Source organism: Amblyomma maculatum, chromosome 3 (assembly GCF_055883805.1).
Source record: "Amblyomma maculatum isolate TAMU_Amacu chromosome 3, ASM5588380v1, whole genome shotgun sequence".
Classification (NCBI taxonomy): Eukaryota; Metazoa; Arthropoda; class Arachnida; order Ixodida; family Ixodidae; genus Amblyomma; species Amblyomma maculatum.
The window spans coordinates 203,765,661-203,784,785 of record NC_139346.1 but is presented as its reverse complement, the minus strand read 5'-3'; the positions used below and the strand labels follow the sequence as shown (position 1 = coordinate 203,784,785).

The window sequence follows — 19,125 nt, the reverse complement described above, 5'->3', positions numbered from 1 at the left end:
GATCCCCAAGTGCTATTTATCTCCGATCACTAAATAATTTATAATCAAATTTTTGTTTTTCTCGGCCATATTGGTTTCGGTTTTGCCAACCGACCAGTGCCCAATGCATGAAAGTTAGGTCACTTGGGGGGATAAAAGAACTTCAATATAATCACTTTTTTGTAGTCTTAAGCAAACTAGTTATAATGAGTGAAGAAACTTCAGTTATCCGGCTTTTTATCCCTCAGGTGACCTAGACTTTGACATCATAGCCATCGCACAGCTGTTGAAAGTGATACATTGGTGGAGAAGTTAACTGTAAATTATTTAGTGATCATAGCAAAAGCCATGTGGTGATCCTTGTGCCTCATTCTTCTTCATTCCGTCATTTCTTCGTCTGTCTGTTTCTCTCTTTCTCATTTTTTGTTTTGGGATAATAATCGTATGCCTAGCATTTTCACAGCTTTTCGGATCTTTGCTTGGTCGCAAATTATAGACACATCTACTTCATTGTGTACTTGCACTAGAGACATTGCCTTCCCACAAATGGGTTTTGCACATGTTGTAACATCGTTCTTGCTTGCACTTCATCGCAGGTTGATTTTGCTAGTCGTGAATGCCAGACAGCCTTTTTCGACAAGATTGAGATGTCTGGGCAGGTGCTGCAAGGGGAGCGCCCTTGGGAACGGAGGGACCGACGACAGGAGTTCGACGTGATACGGGATGAGAGGTTCCCAAGGTTTGTTCAAGCCTTTTGCATTTTTCTCGTGGTGCATGATGTCCTGAACTGGTACTATTGAATAACTCTTATTTTTTATTCTATTAAATTGGTCCTTTATTGAAGTTATCACATAGAAGGCAGTGTTATTGAAAGCTTTTCTGCTTTGAAAGAATGTTTTTGGCCCCAACTTTTCACCACCTTAGCTCAGCTGGTATAAGCCGTTGCAGTAGCTTTGCAAAACCTAAATGCAGGGCAATGCTGCATTGTTAAGATTATTATAGCTTGCATTTGGCGAATGGCTGAACAAGATAACGTTAATAAATTTTGCATCCTGGCAGTGGTGGACAATTTGTCAGGAATGTAGGCGTCTTTTTTGTTTTAATCATTTCTGACTGGCCTTGTTTCTCTCTGACACAGGGACAGCCGGGGAGTAGCATTTGACAGCCGAGGCTACAGCCGCTACGAAGCGCAACAGCGTGCAGCTGGGCGCGGCCCCTTTCGCGGCCTGCAGCGGGGAGGCACCTACAACAGCCGGGGCCGAGGCCAGCCTTTCCAGGGGCGCTATGACAGCAGCGTCTACCATGATGAGTTTGGGGAGCGCAGGCACCGGTAAGCAGGCAGTTTGCATGCTGTGCACATTTGTCACCAGGTGGACACATTAAAGCTTTTGAACATGCATGTGTAATGATTTTTGAAGGATGTCAAGCATAACAGTTCCTTCGTTCAGTTCTGTTCTGTCTTTTCCTCCATATTCCTTCATTAGACAAATGAGAAAAGAAGTTACTGTTTAGGGGAATGTCCCCATGTTCTGACACAACATTGAAAATTTTTCAAGCCTGAAGAAGTGAGTGTAACAAGGAAGACTGTGGAAGATGCGTACAACTCACAAGGCTCTACTGCTTGTTTTTTTCTGTCAGGTTTCCGGAAAAAGAAGATGGCATAGATGACATTGTCCCGTACGACGAACGTGCGGAGCGACTCAAGCACATGGATGGAGTCCTGGGCAGCGTGGACTGGGCTCCTCGCAAGACCAGTAGCAGTATCAAGAAGCACCGAAACTCAACGAGTGATCAAGAGAGCCACCACAGCCAGTCTCCACCGCAGTCCCGGCATCACAGCCGCTCCCCACCGCCATCAGCCAAGGGCTCAAAGAAGGGATCATCCAAGGAGCGGCCTTCTCAACGGCACCGGCTCAGTCCTGGCCGGTCTTCTTCGCGGAGCCCTGTGGTTCGAGATGTGACCTTGGACTCGGACGACCTTCTTGTTGACATGCGAGACATACGGCGGCGCTCCTTGGACGGTACTTCCAAGTCAGACTCCAAGGACTTGCCCTTGGCTTCAGTGTGCAGCAAGCTGGAGGCATTTCAAGACTCTGAGCGGATTCGCAGCAGTAGCTGCAGTGGCCGCATGAGAAGGGATGAGGACGTCAACTCCACCTGTGATTCCCCATCGCAGTTGGAGCGAAAGCGGCGCCTGCTGGGACTCAAGGAGAGCTCGAGCGGCTCTCGCCCAGAGGACAGCCGCAGTGACACTGACTGTGCGGAGGGGGACGACGATGTGGCAGCACGATCCGACATCAAATATCTCCCCAAGCAGGTGCAAGACATTCTGAGCTCGAGTGACGGCGAGTGCTCTCCAGGGGCAGAAGGTGCTGCCAGGAAGAAGAGCAAGGGGCTGCCAACTGACAGCTGTGCGGCGGCCAGTCGTTCGCGACAGGCCAAGGACATTCCCAGTGTAGTGTCTAAACGGTTGCCTACAAACTGTCGGACTGGGGGCAGCTTTGAGGCGAAGTTCTCTGTTGAAATGCCAGGTGTCAGAGTGGCTGAGCTGGTGCCGAACGCAAAAAAACAGATGGATCCGCGGCGGCAGCTTGACCACAACAAGGTGTCCTCCACAGTGAGCAGTTACCTGCGTGCAAAGAAAGTGCATTCAGACAACTCGTGCGCAGGCGGTGACCGGTCAAAACTGTGCGACCCGAGCCTGGTATCTTCCACGGACAGTGACTTGGGCTCGCAGGATGCGTTGATGCATTTGGCCTCCAAGCATGGCGAGGAAGGCATTGACGAGGTGTCATCGTCGAGTGACAACCCACAGCAGCCAGCACGGACGCGGCCTTTTCGGGAGCCCAGCCCGTTGTCCTTGCCTCTTCCCAAGTTTGCAGCTGCGTTGCGCTCACCTAAGACGTCACCTTGTGTGGCCGCTTCGCCGATGGCCAACTCGCAGAGCCCCCGTGGCAGCTGTTCACCCCTGAGTGCCTTGAACACCAAGAACGGACCTGTGTTTCCAGAAGCTTTGGTACGGCCAGAGAAGCCTGTAGAGGAGAAGCCAGCAGAGGCCACCCCAGAGGCCGTGCCAGAGGCTCTGTCCCCAAGTCCATCCCCCAAGGGGTTGAAGGGCCCGTCGGAGTCCAAGCTACCCGAGACTTCCTCGGACTCTGAGGGTTCACTGCCTTCCCCTAACCGTCCGTCCTTTGATGAGCAAATACGTGCACTCGATGAGAGGTACAATGCCCTCACGGGACCCACCCGAACGTTCACTGGCCCCTCGTTGGCAGGTGGAACGGTGACCGAGACACCGGTGCCAGTCACGATCGACTACAACAAGTACAACATCAAGAAGAGGCCACGGTTTCCAGCTCTGACACCAGAGTTTCGCACTGAGCCATCGGAAATTATGAAGACCTTGTTGGCCAAGACCACCATCCTAGACCAGGACTCCAAGCGGCTGGAGCATATCAACGAGAAGTACGAGCCGAAGGATGTCAAGCTCGACTTGTCTTCAAGCAGTGCCAAGCCATTATTTCGTACCAAGGCAGCCGCTAAGGAGTTTTCCACTCCATTGTCACTTCCCTCCCTGGGCTTTTCTTCATGCACTCCTGCCACGTCAACTGTTCTGCCCCAGGGTGCCTCTAGTCCAAGCTTTACGCATGCTAACAGTGCGGCTCCCGGAGCGTCCCCTAGCCATACAGTTCCTAATTGCCCTCCTCAGTGCATCACGGGCCAGACCCTTGCAGCTTCACCTGCTCTGGCAGCACCCGAGTCGCATTCAAAGCATGTACCATTAATGGCTGCCACATCATTGCCCTACAGTGATGCTTCCCAAAGGACTGTTACACCTTCAATACTTCGTCGTGATACCTCGCCCCCCTGTGTGGTGAAGCAGGAGCCGCTTCAGAGCCCACCTCGAAATCCCACACCCTTGTCACCTCCTGCTGCAGTTGTAGTGAAGAAAGAAATTTCCCCGAGGGCCTCATTATTACTGAGGCGAGACTCCTCTCCGCCAGTCGTGGTGAAACAGGAGCCTTTTCAGAGCCCACCACGAACTCCTACTGCTGCACTGTTACCACTGGTCACCGTGAAGAAGGAGCCTGGCACGGAGAACCTTCCTGCCAGGAAAGACAGTCGAAATCGGGAGGCGTGCACTATCAAGCTGGAGCCTACAGTCACGAATGAAGTTATTGTGAAAAAGGAAGGGCACAAAGAGGTGGTCATGAAGAAGGAATCCAGAAAGGAGCACCAAGCTCTTTCCATTTCCTCTTGCAACTCGGTGCTGCACAAGGAGAGGCGAGATTCCCACTCGCACGACTCGACAGACTTGCCTGCACCTCTTCCATTGGCAGCAGTCAAGCAAAGGGTGTCTTCTGTGGACAGCAATGAATCTGATTCTGCAAAGTCATCCCGATCCAGTGATGTTTACCTTGAAGCTCCTCCAGAACCTGCTTGGAACAGGAGCGAAGACGAGAGGCGATCCACAGAGCCAGAAGCAAAGCGACCAAAGTTGTCACACTCATCTCTTGACAGGGACAGCTTTGACAAGAGCCACACATCAAGCAAATCAAGTTCATCTCATTCAAAGAAGTCTGAAAAAAGGCTAGAGAAGTCGTCATCCTCTTCATCATCATCTTTTAAGGACAAGTCAGAGCGGAGTGAGAAATCCCACTCATCCTCCTCGTCAAAAAATGAGTCTGGTGACAAGCAGGATACGAAGCAGTCGTCCGAGTCCAAGCGCGAGAGCTCTAAAAGCAAGGAAGATAAGAAGTCATCCAAGTCCAGAGATGGAAGGGAAAAATCACGAGACAGGCCTAAGGAAAAGGAGTCCAGTAAAGAAAAAAGCCAAGATTCAAAGCACGGTTCGTCTCATGCTACTGGTACCAGCAGCAGCAGTAGCAGCTCTAAACAGCGGAAAGAGCATACATCAGAGAGGTCGGAAAAGGAAAAATCTAGGTCGGAGAAGCGTACTTCGTCAACAAGTGAGCAGTCGAGAGACTCTAAATCCAAATCAAAGAGCAAAAGCGAAAGCGGTTCTGCATCAGCCCCTCAAGCGTCGGACTTCTGCTTCCTGGATGATGAGCCCGTCTACTTTTCCATGTATGACAAGGTGAAGGCTCGTTCAAGCCAGAACCAAACTTTGAAAGACCAGGCCAACATGGAGACCATGCGGCAAAAGTTCAGCCGGCTCAAGCAGAGTCGCGCCAAGAAGGGGAAGTCTGCAGACATGGACTCTGATCGGGATTCGGATCTTTCTAGTCACCACTCTTCTGACTCCGAGACCAAGTCTAGAGTCTCATCCCACAAGTCCAAGCAACTCACTAAGAAGCGCAAGCTGGTCATCGAGAGCTCGTCTGACGAAAACGAACAGTCGTTTGCGATGCGGCTTTTGCACAACAAAGATGATGACAGCAGCGACTTCTGCTCAGACTCCGAGGTGGAGTCATTCAAGGAAGCCTTCAACAAGTGCAAAGAACGAAAGGTTGACATCTCTGACGTTGAAACCTCAGACTCTGATGAGCCATCTCATATGATAGCAGCAGCTCGGAAACAAAAACGAAAGCAACGGCATTCTTCTGAAAAATCTACGAAGTCTCGGCATGGGAAGTCTGACATAGAGAGTTCAGATGCTGACATTAGCAGATCATTAAAAAGAAAAGAGCTGAAGAAAAAGTCAGCACGCAGGGCTAATGTTCTCAAGTCCGATGCTGATGGCTCAGATGAAGAGTGCCTTCCAAAAATGGATGAGAGCAAGCCAGCCAAGCAGAAATCATCAAGGCCAGAAGAAGCAAAGTCAGACACATCACACCCCAAAGAAACATATGGCCATAGCAGCAGCTGCAGCAGCAAAAGCAAGCGGCCAAGCAAAGACACTGATGAGTCCAAACCAGAAGATGACATAGATCTTTCCCGACAGAGGCACTCGAGTAAAAAGCGGAAAAAATCCAAGAAGTCTTCCAAGTTAAAAGAGAAAAAATCAACGGAGAAGACCAGTGCAACATCCATGGCTGCTCCATCTCAGAAGCGTACCGATACACATTGGGATGTTGGAGAGATTCTTGATGAATCGTCAGTATCATCCAAGTACATTGGTTCACCAAAACAGGCATTGAATTCACCACCTGTCTTGCAACCAAGCATTTTTTCAGATGTTGAAATGAAGTCTGAGCTATCAGACTATGATTTTGAACCATCATCAGAGCCAGCAGAAAAGCGCACTGAACACCATCCTGAGATGTCATGGGAGAGAAAACATAATGTGTCCCGAGAATTTTCTCCTGTGAAGGACATAAAACAGGAGGTAGAAGACACCACAAGTGCAAAGCGAGAGAGTGACTCGGAGCTTGATAAGATTGTTGATGCACTGACCGAGGCTGTTGAACCTCGTGGTGCAGCGAGCCAAGAGTTCTCAACTGCAGAAAAGAAAGACAGTGGCTACTGCATAGATAGGGTTTCCTATGATGACGTGACTTGCGATGTTCCATCCACAAGGCACCTCAGTGAAGATGATGACAACAACAAGGAGACGTCTTTGAGGCAGGAGGAAGCAAAGAGCAAGGAACACAGGAAGAAGAAAAAGCAATCCAAAGAGAAGAAGCGAAAACACAAAGAGGAAGTTCCCATACAGAGCTCTCCAGTCCAGGAGGCACCTGAGGAACCTGCACCGGCATTTCCAGCTGCCATGGACGAAGACAGCAAGCTGACAGAGGATATCCGCTTGGATGAGGACATAGCGGAAGAGGCAAGGCGTCTTGAGGAAGAGCTGCTCGCTCAATCAGAAGAGACCAGCACATTTGGTGATGGCGACAGCTTGTCAAGGAGGGAAGAAAAGCCACTGCAAGTGGAAAGGCACTTTGAGGAAGAAGCTGCTAAAGAAACTAAACGACTTGAAGAGGAATTGTTTTCGTCAGGGCGGGACTCATGGCACATGAAGGACGAGAAAGTCTATGAGGAAGTTGCACCTCAAAAAGAGGCCAAGACATTAACAGATGCTCTGGACGTGTCTACAGCGAAGGACAGTAGCTACTCCAGCCTGGTGGCCACAGAGGAGTTGCCAAGCCGCCATTCAGCATCCCCACACTACCTCGCTCATGATGTTCCAGAGCAGTTCAAGATCGATGACAAAGAACAGAACACCTATGAGCTTGACAGTCCACGTAAAATGGAGGACGACTTAGCAGTCTATGCTTTGCTCCAAGAAATGGGCAATGATGGCATCTCCGCCCCAGAGCTTCCCAAGGAGCCAGATTACCTTGACCCAATGGTGCAGCATCATCAAGAGCAGCACGAGGAGTCTATGAGCTTCTTGCTTCCAGACGAGAGCTCAAGTTCTCTGCAAATAGATACATCCATGCCAGACCTCACTCAGGAGGAAAGCAGAGAATCTGGTTGTGCCACTGAGTTCACAGATGCACTTCAGTCCTTGCAACAACAGCAGCAGCCACAGCATGAACAGCCCGAGGAGCTTTTGGAAAAAAGTGCAGAAAGCCTTCCTGAAGAGCCTTCTGCTCGCTTAACTTCAGAGGAGGAGCCGGTTAAGGAGGTGACATCAGAGCCTCCATTGCTGATGGATGCCAAAGAGCCTGAACCATGTATAGTACCTCCTAAAGAGCTTCCAGACCTCACAAGGCCAGCACTGCAGCCAGAAGGGCACACAACATCCACCGAAGAGTCCGACTTGGCTGGGGCAACAACTCTCAAGCCCGAAAAGCAGAGGCTGAAACGGAAGCGACGCCGAAGTTCAAGAACAGACAATGCCAGCCAGCGGTTGCTGTCTGACACAGATGAAGAACACCAGTTTGTTGGCGAAAAGAAGCATGAACAGCAGATGATGCCCCTTCCAACTGACCCATACCAGCCAGTCGGGGAAGAATCAAGGCTCTTGGCCACAGACAGCAGTGCTCTTCCTTCTGCAGAGGAGTGTGCAGAGGAAAAGACAGCGCACAGCGCTGAGACTCCAGCAGAAAGTTCAGATGATGAACCTAGCATCCCAGTTCAGGAGGATGTAAAGATACTTCAGGGTGCCAAGCAAGAGCAACTTCATAACAATGGGGCTGCCTCTACACTTGATGTCACTGTTGAAACTAAAGAAAGGCCTGAAGAAATGGAAGCAGCTGAAGAGAGTTGTATGGATGCTACAGTCAATTTGAGGCAGGACAGCGTACACCAGGCTGATGTTCCCACTGAGAACGATAGCAGTAAAGATCAAGAGATGTTCGACGACATGTCTCACCGCACTCCAATTCTTGACATCATTGAAACTCTGAGCTCTCCAGTTGGGACTGGTGAAGCGCAGGAAGGAGAGCAAGATGACACTATACACCAGGAAGGTGACTCTTCTGGGGAACAGCAAGACAACACGCTGTCTGCAGAAGAGGCTCCGGCACACTCGGTGGAGCTCACACCAACAGGAACCGAAGGCGTCAAGCGCAAGACAGGGAGTCGCAAGGGACGCAAGACAAAATCAAGAAGAGCCTCTGTACCTCGCCTGGAAGTTGCTGATGTCCCAAAGGTTCCTGCGAAGAGAGGACGGGCCACATCTGCTGACAAAGTGCGGCGCTGTCTGAGGTCAGATAACGTTGAAAACACACTGTCCGAGACTGAGGACACGCCTGCATTCCTGACCCAAGAAGTCCAGAATGAAGTTCCAAATTCAGAGCCTGAACCGCTGCTTATTGGAGCTGATGCACAGCATCATGATGAAGAACGTCTCAGGCTCTCATTTGACAGCTGTACATCTAAGGAGAGCAGTGATTCATCTGCTGTTCAAGCTTCCAGCCTGTCTGGTCATGGGCCAGATAATACTTTGCCCGAAGAGAAGCTCGGCGACTTTTGCATGGACCCTTATAAGGAGGAACCGAAAAAGAGGAGAGGGCGAAAGAAAAAGAGCTCTGGAGAGCATCACTCGGGACGCATGTCCCCTGCCCTTGACAAGCCATCTGAATCCAAGGGTGAAGATCACGAATTCAAAGACATGGAGAGGCAGAAAGAGCAACGACCACTATTCATTTGCACACGACAAGGCACAGCAGCAGCCCATGAGCATAAATCAACCAAAGGCAGTGCTGCCAGTGCTTATGACGTGTATGAGTTCAAGGATTCAGAAGATGAAGATGAGACCCAGTTTGGGGGCACTGATTGGCAAGTGGCGCCAGAGAAGCACCTCGAGAGGCACTTAGAGCCCACCCCAAAGACTGCTGACCACGATGAATGCAAGGCACATGAGCCAAGGCCTACTGAGGGCCCAGCCATTGAAGGCAAGCTTCAGGAGACTAATGCGCACGATGTCAGGCCACACGAGACCAAGACTCATGAACTGAGATCTCATGATGCCAGTAGAATGCATGACGTCAAGGGCCATGATGGCAAGGTCCATGACAGCAGCAAGGCAGGTGAGACTGTCAAGACATATGACACCAAGGCCCATGATGCCAAAGCAAGCGACGCCAAGACCAGTGAGGTCAAGGTATACGAGGTCAAGGCACACGAAGTCAAAGCTCACGAGTCGCAGCATGAGAAGCGGCATGATGAGAGCAAGCACAAGGCTTTCCACCACGAGGACAAGGAGCCTACTGCCAAGGAATATGTTACGGAGCTTAGCCAGCACGGCAAGATCTCCATCACCATCCGCCTGCATCAGAAGGACAGCCATGACGGCAGCTCGTCCAGTACAGCGGAAGTGGTCAAGACATCGGAAGCAGTCACTGGGGATGACACTCGGCAGGAGAAGGCGCCACCCGCCAAGCAGGAACCATCTGATGCGCATCAGATCAAGACCCGAAAGTCTGCTCGGCTCATGTCACAGGCCAACAAAACCACTATTGATGAGACCATTGAAGATGTAGTGAAAGGTGAGTGTAAACATGCATTTTGTTCTCTTCCCTGTCTAACTATATCAACTGTCTTACAGCGTGCCTTGTTTTCCTTGCTCAGCGACTGTAATTTCCCCCCAATATGGAAGGGCCTTACGTCCTCAATCCTCCCAAGCTTAGGACTGCTATATATGCTACGGAGCAGCCAGTCTGTCTTCGTGTTTCTTTTCGTTATCCTGCGCTTTTTGAGCAGTTTTTATTAAAGAAAAAAAAAAACGAAAGCTTCCTTCACATGGCACTTGACATCAAGAATAACCTGTGCCAAGGTCCCTGGGCAGCTGGTCCATATAACCCAGGCTCATTGTTTTGGAGAGGGACATTTTTTTTTCTGCTGTTGCTCATTGCTGACGTCTAATCCCCCTTATTCACCTTCCATCTGTTGGCATGCATCAGAGAGGCTAATAATTTTGGTTTTAATCGCTCAGGACACTTCAAGGCTTCTGAAGAAGAAGGCTCTGATTTGCACTCGGAAGGACCCATGACTCGGGCTGCTCGAAGAACCAGGTCAAGCCGGCGGAATGAAGAGCCACCATCCAAAGCCGAGCCAGAAAGTGCCACTGAGGCACCAAAGGTCAAGAATGAACCCCCCGCACTTGTCATTGCAGATAGCAAGGTCAAGGATGCTGTTGAAGATAGCAAGGTATTAACTCCTGCTTCTGCTGCTATTCCACCGGCGGCACCAGTAGCACCAGCGGCACCAGCAGCACCATCAGCTTCAGAAGTACAGAGCTCGGTGTCTGACACGGAACAAGCCAGCAAACCAGAATGCAAGATGTCGCTGCGGTCATTCAGATTTACACGATCATCAGCTAAGGCAGAAATGTCAAAAGACTCTGGAGTCAAAGACGAACCTCATCATGAGACAGAGCTTTCTAAAGAAGACCCCCAACTGCAGCAGCCACCTCAGCAGCAGGCAGCATCTTTAGCAACAATTACACAGGCTTCAGTTGCCACACCAGCAGTGAAACCAGAACTGGTGGATGTCAAGGATGAGCAGAAGACAAAAGCCACTGCAACACCCTGTGAAACTGAAGACAATGATTCGCGGCTGAGCCCGACAGAGCTTATTGACCCAGTTACAGGGTTTCTGACACCCGTGAATAAGAATGGGGAACCCTCGGCAGTACCTGAGGGTGAGGTTTCATCAAGAATTGTGAAGGCAAGCCAGCAGGCACCTGCAGATGTAAAGGAAAGCACACCTGCATCTGCTGCTTCGTCGGCAGAGGTGAGCGCCCCATCCTGGACCCTTCCACCTCCGACCAGTGTGGAAATGAAAGCTGAGAAGATGGAGCCTAAACCTTCGCTGGAACTGCCTCAGCGACCACCAGTCTTGGCACATGCTGGGGCTGCCAAGAGCCACAGTGTCCTGCATCAGGGCCCTCTGATCCATGGCAGGCCTGCTGCACAAGCAGTTGTCACAACTATGCCTCCTGAAGTGCACAAGGTGACCCCAGCCCACTTGCGGGCGGAGGCAATTGTTAGCAAGCCATCTGAAGTGCCTATTGGCCCTGCAGTGGCAGCCATCAAGATTCCAGAACAGCACGTCCCCTGCAGTGTGCCACTGAGTACGACCACCAGTGCCATGCCAGCGCACTTTTCTGGCGCCAAAGGGCTCACACTGCCACCTGTTGGGCAGCCACCTGTGTCTCTGGGACAGCCACCATTGGGTGTCTGGGTGGGGGGCCGTCCCCCCATTGGACCCCAGTATCCACCTTCATTCACCAGCCTAACTGGACAGCAGCATTTGGCCAGGGCCGTACACCCCTCAGTGGTGCGGACGCCATCGCTGCCGCAGCAGCAGGAGCCCTCCACCAAAATGCCCGGTCCTGCACACACGATGGTTGGAGGCCCAAGCTCGGCACAAGTGTTGTGCAGTCAGCCCAAGATGGAGGTAAGCGGCACGTCCCTGTTCCCTGATGATGGTCAGCACTGGTTACATAATCGATTTGCATGGTGCAATGCTGTGAGGCTTAAGCTTGTATACTGCGCTGTTCTCTGGTGTTTGCTTAGGGTTGTCAGAGCAGAACAGTACTGCCACCGTGTTTATTAAATTTTATGGTTTCTGACTTTAAAGTGGCACTCGGCTCAGTACAGAAACTTAGGTGCATTCCTCATGCATATTGAATGTGGTTTCAAAGACATACCTTTAGCCAGGCACAGATGGTTGAAGTAGCTGGTGACATGATGCGTAAAATCACTATGAGAACTTTGGTGAGTTAACTTCAGCTTGTATTTATTGCATCAGAAGCATTCGCTTAGCCCAGCATGGAAGCATTGCCTTGGCCAAACAGCACTGGCTAGGTTTCAAGCCAGCATACTCAATTCAGCATGATCATGATGACAAAATTTATTATACAGGGTAGCTCTTAGTAGTGTGAATGGAGCTGCTAGGGGTTCTATTTCTGTTTCTTTATCAATTAGTAAGAGCTGTAAGGCATGGCTTAAAGGCCTGTCTCTCGGTGTGTTCTATGTCAGCCTTAGTTACTAGCTGCATCAATTATATGGCCAGTCAATACCCCTATTACACTGGAAAATTTAGTGCCATCCGAATCGAATGGCATTCTTTTCATCAAATGTGCACGCGAGAAAGACCATGGTTCTTTTTTGTTTTTGACCTCAAATGCAAACAAACATACAGGTGTTCTTAATTAGAAGCAGATTGTTTTCGGCAGTTTTTTTAGGCTCATTTGATGATTTGAACATTTCGTTAATTCGAACATTTTTTTTAGCTCCTTGAAGGCTAAAATAACAAGGGTTTACTGTGTAAATAAACAAATGCTACTATTGAGTATCTAAGGGAAGATGCTTCAAAGTGGCATGCTGGGAAAAAAAGGGAAGATGAAGTGAAGCAGTGTCCGACAAGAGAGCTGACGACGTTCACTGCATGGTTTGTTTGGTTTGTGGGGTTTAACGTCCCAAAGCGACTCGGGGTTCACTGCATGGAGAGCGTGCAGTGTTGGTTAGAAACATGTAAGTGTTAGGGATTTTCTAAAAGCCATTTGCTTATGAATAATCAAATAAATCTTTACATGTCTCTGCTGCTTATGACAGGCCAAGAGTCTTAATACGTAGTCCGGTGTTAGAGGCACTTGAGTTAAGGATTTCGTAAGATCTTCATAATGCACACGTTCCTTGGCATAGATCAGTACACTTTAAAGGCATTTGAAATTGTGCAGTATTTTTGAATTGGGTGAAAACTTTATAGTCATCAGTTAATGTCAGCAATGCTGCAACACCTTAAGCCTTCAAAAGCCAAGTATCAAGTCAAACACAGAACTAACAAGTTCGAACAAACAAAGAGTATACAAAATCGACAAATGCAGTAAACAGTGTGGCTGACATGGCGGAGTGTGGGGTGCAAAAGTGGCATCCAGTAGGCAAAGCACTCAGTTACTGGTTAAAGTACTTACGAGCTCAACGCACATCAACGGCATCAACTAGCAAAACACACAGCTGACATGGCGGAATGAAATTTGGTGATGTGCACATCGTTTTTTCACTTTTCTTGTTTCTGCTGTGTGTCTGGTATTCAGAGGGCACATTCAGTTAGGTACTTATGTCAATGCGAATGACTTTAGTGTGACGGGGGTATAAGTGGAATATCCTTATGCAGCAGCTGCACAAATTTACTTTACTGCACTGCATTAGTGTGGAGAAGGGTCTTCCGAGAGTCATGTTGTAGTTTAATACATAACAGCTCACAGGAACCTAAGAGCACACCCATGTTTTCGTTTGCTAATTGCATTCTCACCTTTTTTTTCTAGGGACCTCCACCACAGCTGCCAGCACATCCACAGCAGCACGCCCAGCCACATCCACAGCAGCATGCACAGTTGCATGCGCCACCTCACCAGCAGCTGCTCCCGCAGCAGCACCACCAGGTTCCACCACAGCACCAGGCATCGCAGCACCACCACCAGCCACAGACACCACAACAGCAGCAGCAGCAACACCAGCCACAGCAGGGACCAGGCTTACACCCTCCACATCACCCTGCTGAGGTCAAGGGGGTACCTGTGTCAGTGGCCCCTCACCTGCAGCCACAGCAGCCACACGTGGTGGCCACCAGCCATGTCAAAGCCGAGGGCTTTGCCATGCCAGCACAGAGCATGGTGGGGCGGGGAGGCCTGGCATCTCGGACACCTCCTGCCCCTGTCCCACGGCAGCTGTCCTCCCTGGTGGAGGGGGTCGTTTCCAGTAGAGGTCAGGGGCCACCACCACAGGGACCCGCCATCATGACCCAAGCACCCACCAAGATCCATGAGCAGAGGGCTCCAGTTGGATCCAAGGGTTCCGTGCCAGGCCTTCAGCACGGAACAAAGCAGTCTGGCGGCTTTCTGCAGCCACCCTTTGGAGGCTACGAACCCTCGGGCATGGTCAGTACATCTTGAACATGCTTGCTTGTCATTTTGGGGATGAGTCTCAAATCTGATCCACTCTGGTATTCGCTTAAAGTGGTGTACACCGAGAGAAAAGTGATCACTATCGTATTAATGCTGACTGCACATGCTGCGACATACGTCACTGACTGCATTGCCAAGTATGTATGTTGCTTGGCTCATGTGGATTCTGACGGTCCTCGTCAAAGCATTAAGAATATATGAGTTAAACAAAATGCCATGCATTTTCTTGCAGCCTGGAAGCTCGCACACGGCCACTGGCAACTCTGCTGGAGTGGCACCTCCTGGTGGGGGTGTCATAGCTGAGCTCCTGCAAAATCCACACCTGATGCAGCAGCACAAGAACTACCAGCTGGCTGTGGCTGCCTCACAGTACATGGGAGGCGGGCCCCTTGGACGCCCAGGGGCAGGCCTGCATGTGGGGGGACCCAATCCTTCAGCTACATCCCCTCAAGAACTGCTACACATGAGACCGTCACCCGGTCAGCCACTGCTGGTGCCTGGCCACCTCAGCATGCACCCGTCAGAGCTCTCTGCCTACATGCACCACCAGCAGATGCTGTATGCTGCAGCACACCCACATTATGGACTACCACCCGAAGCCCAGGGGCTTCGTTTTGCGTATCCTCCGGGAGGATTCCGAGCACCCCCTGAGCCCCGCGAGGGTGCCAAGGAGGGCCGACAGCCAGCATCTCTCAAAGGAGGTGACACAGAGCCAACTGTGGCTGAAGGAGCACCCAAGGATGTCATTCCCAGCAAAGAGCTCCTGCGGTCACAATTCCCAGCGGCGTTGCGCCAGACGAGTCCTCGAGTGGCTTCGTCACCCCAGGAGCGAGTGACAGACTCTCCCGCGGTGGCCAGCCCCTACGGCCTCCGAGGGGCCGGCCACCTTGGGCCTGACAAGGGTCCGTCCGATGAGCCCCCCAAGCCCCCTGCAGCCCACCAGGCCTTCCATGAGCCGACGGGGGGTCTGGGAGGCTCACCACCCTTCCTGCACTCGCCAGGAGGTGCGCTAGCCCTCAAGAAGGAAGCCGAGGTGACAAAAAAGGTTGTTCCTTTTGAGCGGCGCCAGACTGGCCTTGAGGCTCCGCTACACCATGGCCCGCCACCAGCACATGCCTTGGCACCTCCACCAGCTGCACCACGGTCTCAGCCACAGACGCCACCGCATGCCAGCCAAGTGCCCCCTCAGGGAGACTCCTTCTTACTGCAGGTGGGTGTGCTGCATGCCTCGCTCCTTTAATATTTCCCTCCTCGCTTATCACTGTCGTACACAGCAAAAATTATATCTGCAATTGTTTGCTTTGCATAACCCATGTCAACAAACTGGGAAATATTTTAATGGTGTATAGAACTGAGTTTTGGTAACTTAGTTGGACGTACCCACTTACGACTCTTGCATTATGTTTTGTTTACCCCACACAGCGTTACCCTGTTATGTGGCAAGGTCTGCTAGCCCTGAAAAACGACCAAGCAGCCGTGCAAATGCACTTTGTGTCGGGCAACTCGAGGATCGCTGTTGCTTCGCTGCCACCAATGACTGACGGCTGCACCCCTCCAGTCCGCATTGCTCAGCGGATGCGACTTGAGCAGACCCAGCTTGAAGGAGTAGCCCGAAAGATGCAGGTGCACTGCCTTTTCACTTTCTTTACTATCAGGTTTCAGTGTTGTGAGACTGAGCAGTGATGAATGCATACTCAGCGCCGGGGGTAGTTGGAAGAACTAGCTCTATGCCCACTGTTTGATGGATAAAGTTGACGTGACGTTTTGGTGCACAGTCAGACTGAGATGATAGTGTGATTATGGTGGTTCTGTTGAAAAAAAGAAAAGGCAAGTAAACAGAATGGGTGACAAACACACAGAAAACGGCCTGACCCTAATGAGGGTGAATAGAGTGCGATATGTACCATATATACTCTTGTATAACCCACTTTTTTCATCAAATTTTCTTAGGTGCAGGGTATTCACGAATGAGGCCTATGGCTACACATTAACACATTGTGGTGCCACTGAGACTGTGTCAGATAATTAAAAAGCTGGCAACAGATATGAACATTTTATTTCACCATTCACTGCTGCTTGCATGCTAATTGCCGTCAAATGAGCTCAGCTCATCGACTCTCTCAGTGCTGCGGGAAGAGTTCGCCTCATTGGCGTGCTCCCGAAGCTGATTGTCCTCTGTGCCATCCATGGAGTTTGATAGATAGTCCTCTAAAACTTTATGAGGTGGTGTCCGCTGATGACGGACACCACGCATGCAGAATCCAAGGGCATGCTTGCTGGAGAGACGTTTGCTTCAGCCACCCACTCGAAGTAGCACCTCCGAAATTCTGTCTTGAATGGCTGGTTAACGCGAACATCGAACAGTACACACTTCCGAACGAAGCACTGGACAACAAAGATCAAATGGCGCTGGGCAAGGGACCGTGAAAACCGGAAACAGAAAGTCGCAGAAACATCATGTTGCTCATTGAGGATGATAATAGATGCGGTGTGAGAAAAACTAACTGGCGCCATCTTTTAGCACGTTATGGGACTAGATACATTTTTTGCGCATTTTAGTTAGTTTTTTTTTGTTTGTTTTCCAAAAAACAATTTTGCGGTCGAAAGTGGCTGGTGTGGGCTTATACACAAGGCCAGCTTATACATGAGTATATACGGTGCTTGTAAGCTCTTGCAGCTTTTGGTCTGTTACAGGTGCTGCAAATGTCTTGTACATTAGCAGTGCATGCTGGCGCTTTTTCACTTGGTAGGCTACTGTTGTGCATCCTCGAATTTTGCATTTCCAGATGGTGGACGAGCACTGCATCCTTTTGGCCCTTCCCTGTGGACGAGACCACATGGATGTGCTTCAGCAGTCCAACAACTTGCGCAATGGCTTCATCAACTACTTGCAACTCAAGCAAGCGGCAGGCATCGTCAATGCTGCTGCTCCTGGCTCTCAGCAGGTGAGCTTGGCCATAAATGGTGATGTGTTTAATGATATTGGTACAGTTGAGCCCGTTTATAATCAACGGGACAGCCACGCACCATTTGTTCGTTATATCCGGATGTTCACTAAGTTGACCGGTCATACGGTGTAATGCACGTATAACGATACTAGATATAACAATATGTCGCTTATAATGATCAAATTCTTTGGATTTATCATTTTTTCCATTGGCCTTATGTAAACATAAACCATATATAATGATCAATTTTTGGCACCATATTGGATACGACGATAGCTTTCTTGCCACTCGGAAGATGTTTATAGGAAAATTTGTCTGAATGTTTGTAAAAAAATTAAGATACGAAGTAGCGAATGACTTGAAAACTCAGTGCAAGTGCCGAAAATGGACCGGCATGCAGAAATCCGAGCGAGGGCATTAAGTGCAGCTAGGAAATGAGCGCTATCATCATCACAATTGCTACCTGTCCCTGGTAGGCCGTATCATCATCGCCGATTGTGCATCCATGGAAGATGGCGCTGACCAAGATGATGACGATTGCTCTTGAGGTGAAACAGGAGATTAGTCAGGATTTGTGGCAGCATGTCAAGGTTGAAGCTTCACAAAAAATATGGGCATTCATACTGCAAGATTTTAATAATCATCAAGGGTGGTGCTGTCCTGCTGTTCATCCAGTCATTGATTGGTTTCGTGCACGCAAAAGGACTGCCGTCAGCACGCATGTTACTGGAAGCGATGGTCACAGTGATTGTTAAGCTTCAACTGCCGCTAAAGTCAGCGTAAATTTGCAACTTTCTTAAGCATATTTAAGTTATTTTATGACTAGCTATGTATCCAGTAATAAAGTGCTTAGTGCCTTTTATGATGATATGCATTTTTCGACCTGATTCACTCATCGCTGGGAAGTAGGCAAGTCTACATGCATGTAAAAATATGTGGATGTGTTTCTGTTTTTCTTATTTTCCGGCCCAAATATAATGATAATCGACTATAACGCTAGGATCTTCCAGTTTTCTCAATATTGTTATAAGTGGACCGCACTGTAATATGGATGACAACTGCAATGTGGACTTTCATGGTGCGCAATGATGATAGTTGACATGTCTTGGCACAACACGATAAACAGGGCAGTTGGCACTATGCTTACGCCTAGTGCAACATATTGTAATATGCTTTCAATTACAGATGCAAAATGTAAGACCGCACATGTGGTCATCTCTGCATCTATAGTGCTGAGGCGTTTAAGGACATTGTCTTTGCTTGGCGGTAACCAATAACATCCTTTCCCCAGTGATCATGTCTGTGCCATGTACGAGTACAGCAGCAATGAAAACATTCCTCAGTGTCCAATTTTTAGTCTAAACTGCAGTCAATTTTGTAGAAAGGTAATGCGTGGAGGCACTCTGCGAGCTTAGCACAGGCACAGTGCAAGAGAAAAGGTCTCTCTGGGAGGCTTTTGTGTGGGGGTGATGTCGAAGAGGTTCCTACTTTGAGAGCTTTTTGCATGGCTCAAACTTGAAGACAGGTGGATGGCACTTTTATGACATTGAGTGAGCATTGGACGGTCATAATGAAACGAACATGACTTTGATTTACTTGGCTCTACAGAGGGCAGTAATCGATACTTGCCGCCGATCGTTCTTGTTCCACTTCTGGCGTAAATGGCAGGATTTGACCAGCGATTGCTGACTCTTGGCGTCAGAATGGCTATTATGGCATCCCATCACACAATAGCATACACCGCTTTTTTGTCATAGTGGCCTTTGCAAAACTGAGTCGGCCTCAAACAAGGGTGTGTCAAGCATGCTATTCTTTCACACAGTCCTGCTTCAGAAGGTAAAAATAAATAAATAAATAAATAAAAGTGTGCATTCACTCAAGCAGGTAACTGCATTAAGGATTGTGCAGGGTTGCTGTGGAACTAGGAAGACAGAA

The 19,125-nt window shown here is 49.6% G+C and overlaps 1 protein-coding gene across 2 annotated transcripts in view; it reads left to right on the top strand.

Moving 5' to 3' along the window:
* spen (spen family transcriptional repressor split ends) overlaps positions 1 to 19,125 on the top strand; it is a 118,831-nt gene that overhangs the window by 95,876 nt on the left and 3,830 nt on the right. For both annotated transcript variants that reach the window (XM_084599302.1, XM_084599303.1), the window contains exons 9-16: positions 576 to 718; positions 1,118 to 1,309; positions 1,618 to 9,818; positions 10,265 to 11,730; positions 13,604 to 14,215; positions 14,475 to 15,452; positions 15,665 to 15,865; positions 17,029 to 17,187. In XM_084599302.1, coding sequence (XP_084455428.1) covers positions 576 to 718; positions 1,118 to 1,309; positions 1,618 to 9,818; positions 10,265 to 11,730; positions 13,604 to 14,215; positions 14,475 to 15,452; positions 15,665 to 15,865; positions 17,029 to 17,187 — 11,952 coding nt within the window. The remainder of the gene's footprint in view (positions 1 to 575; positions 719 to 1,117; positions 1,310 to 1,617; positions 9,819 to 10,264; positions 11,731 to 13,603; positions 14,216 to 14,474; positions 15,453 to 15,664; positions 15,866 to 17,028; positions 17,188 to 19,125) is intronic.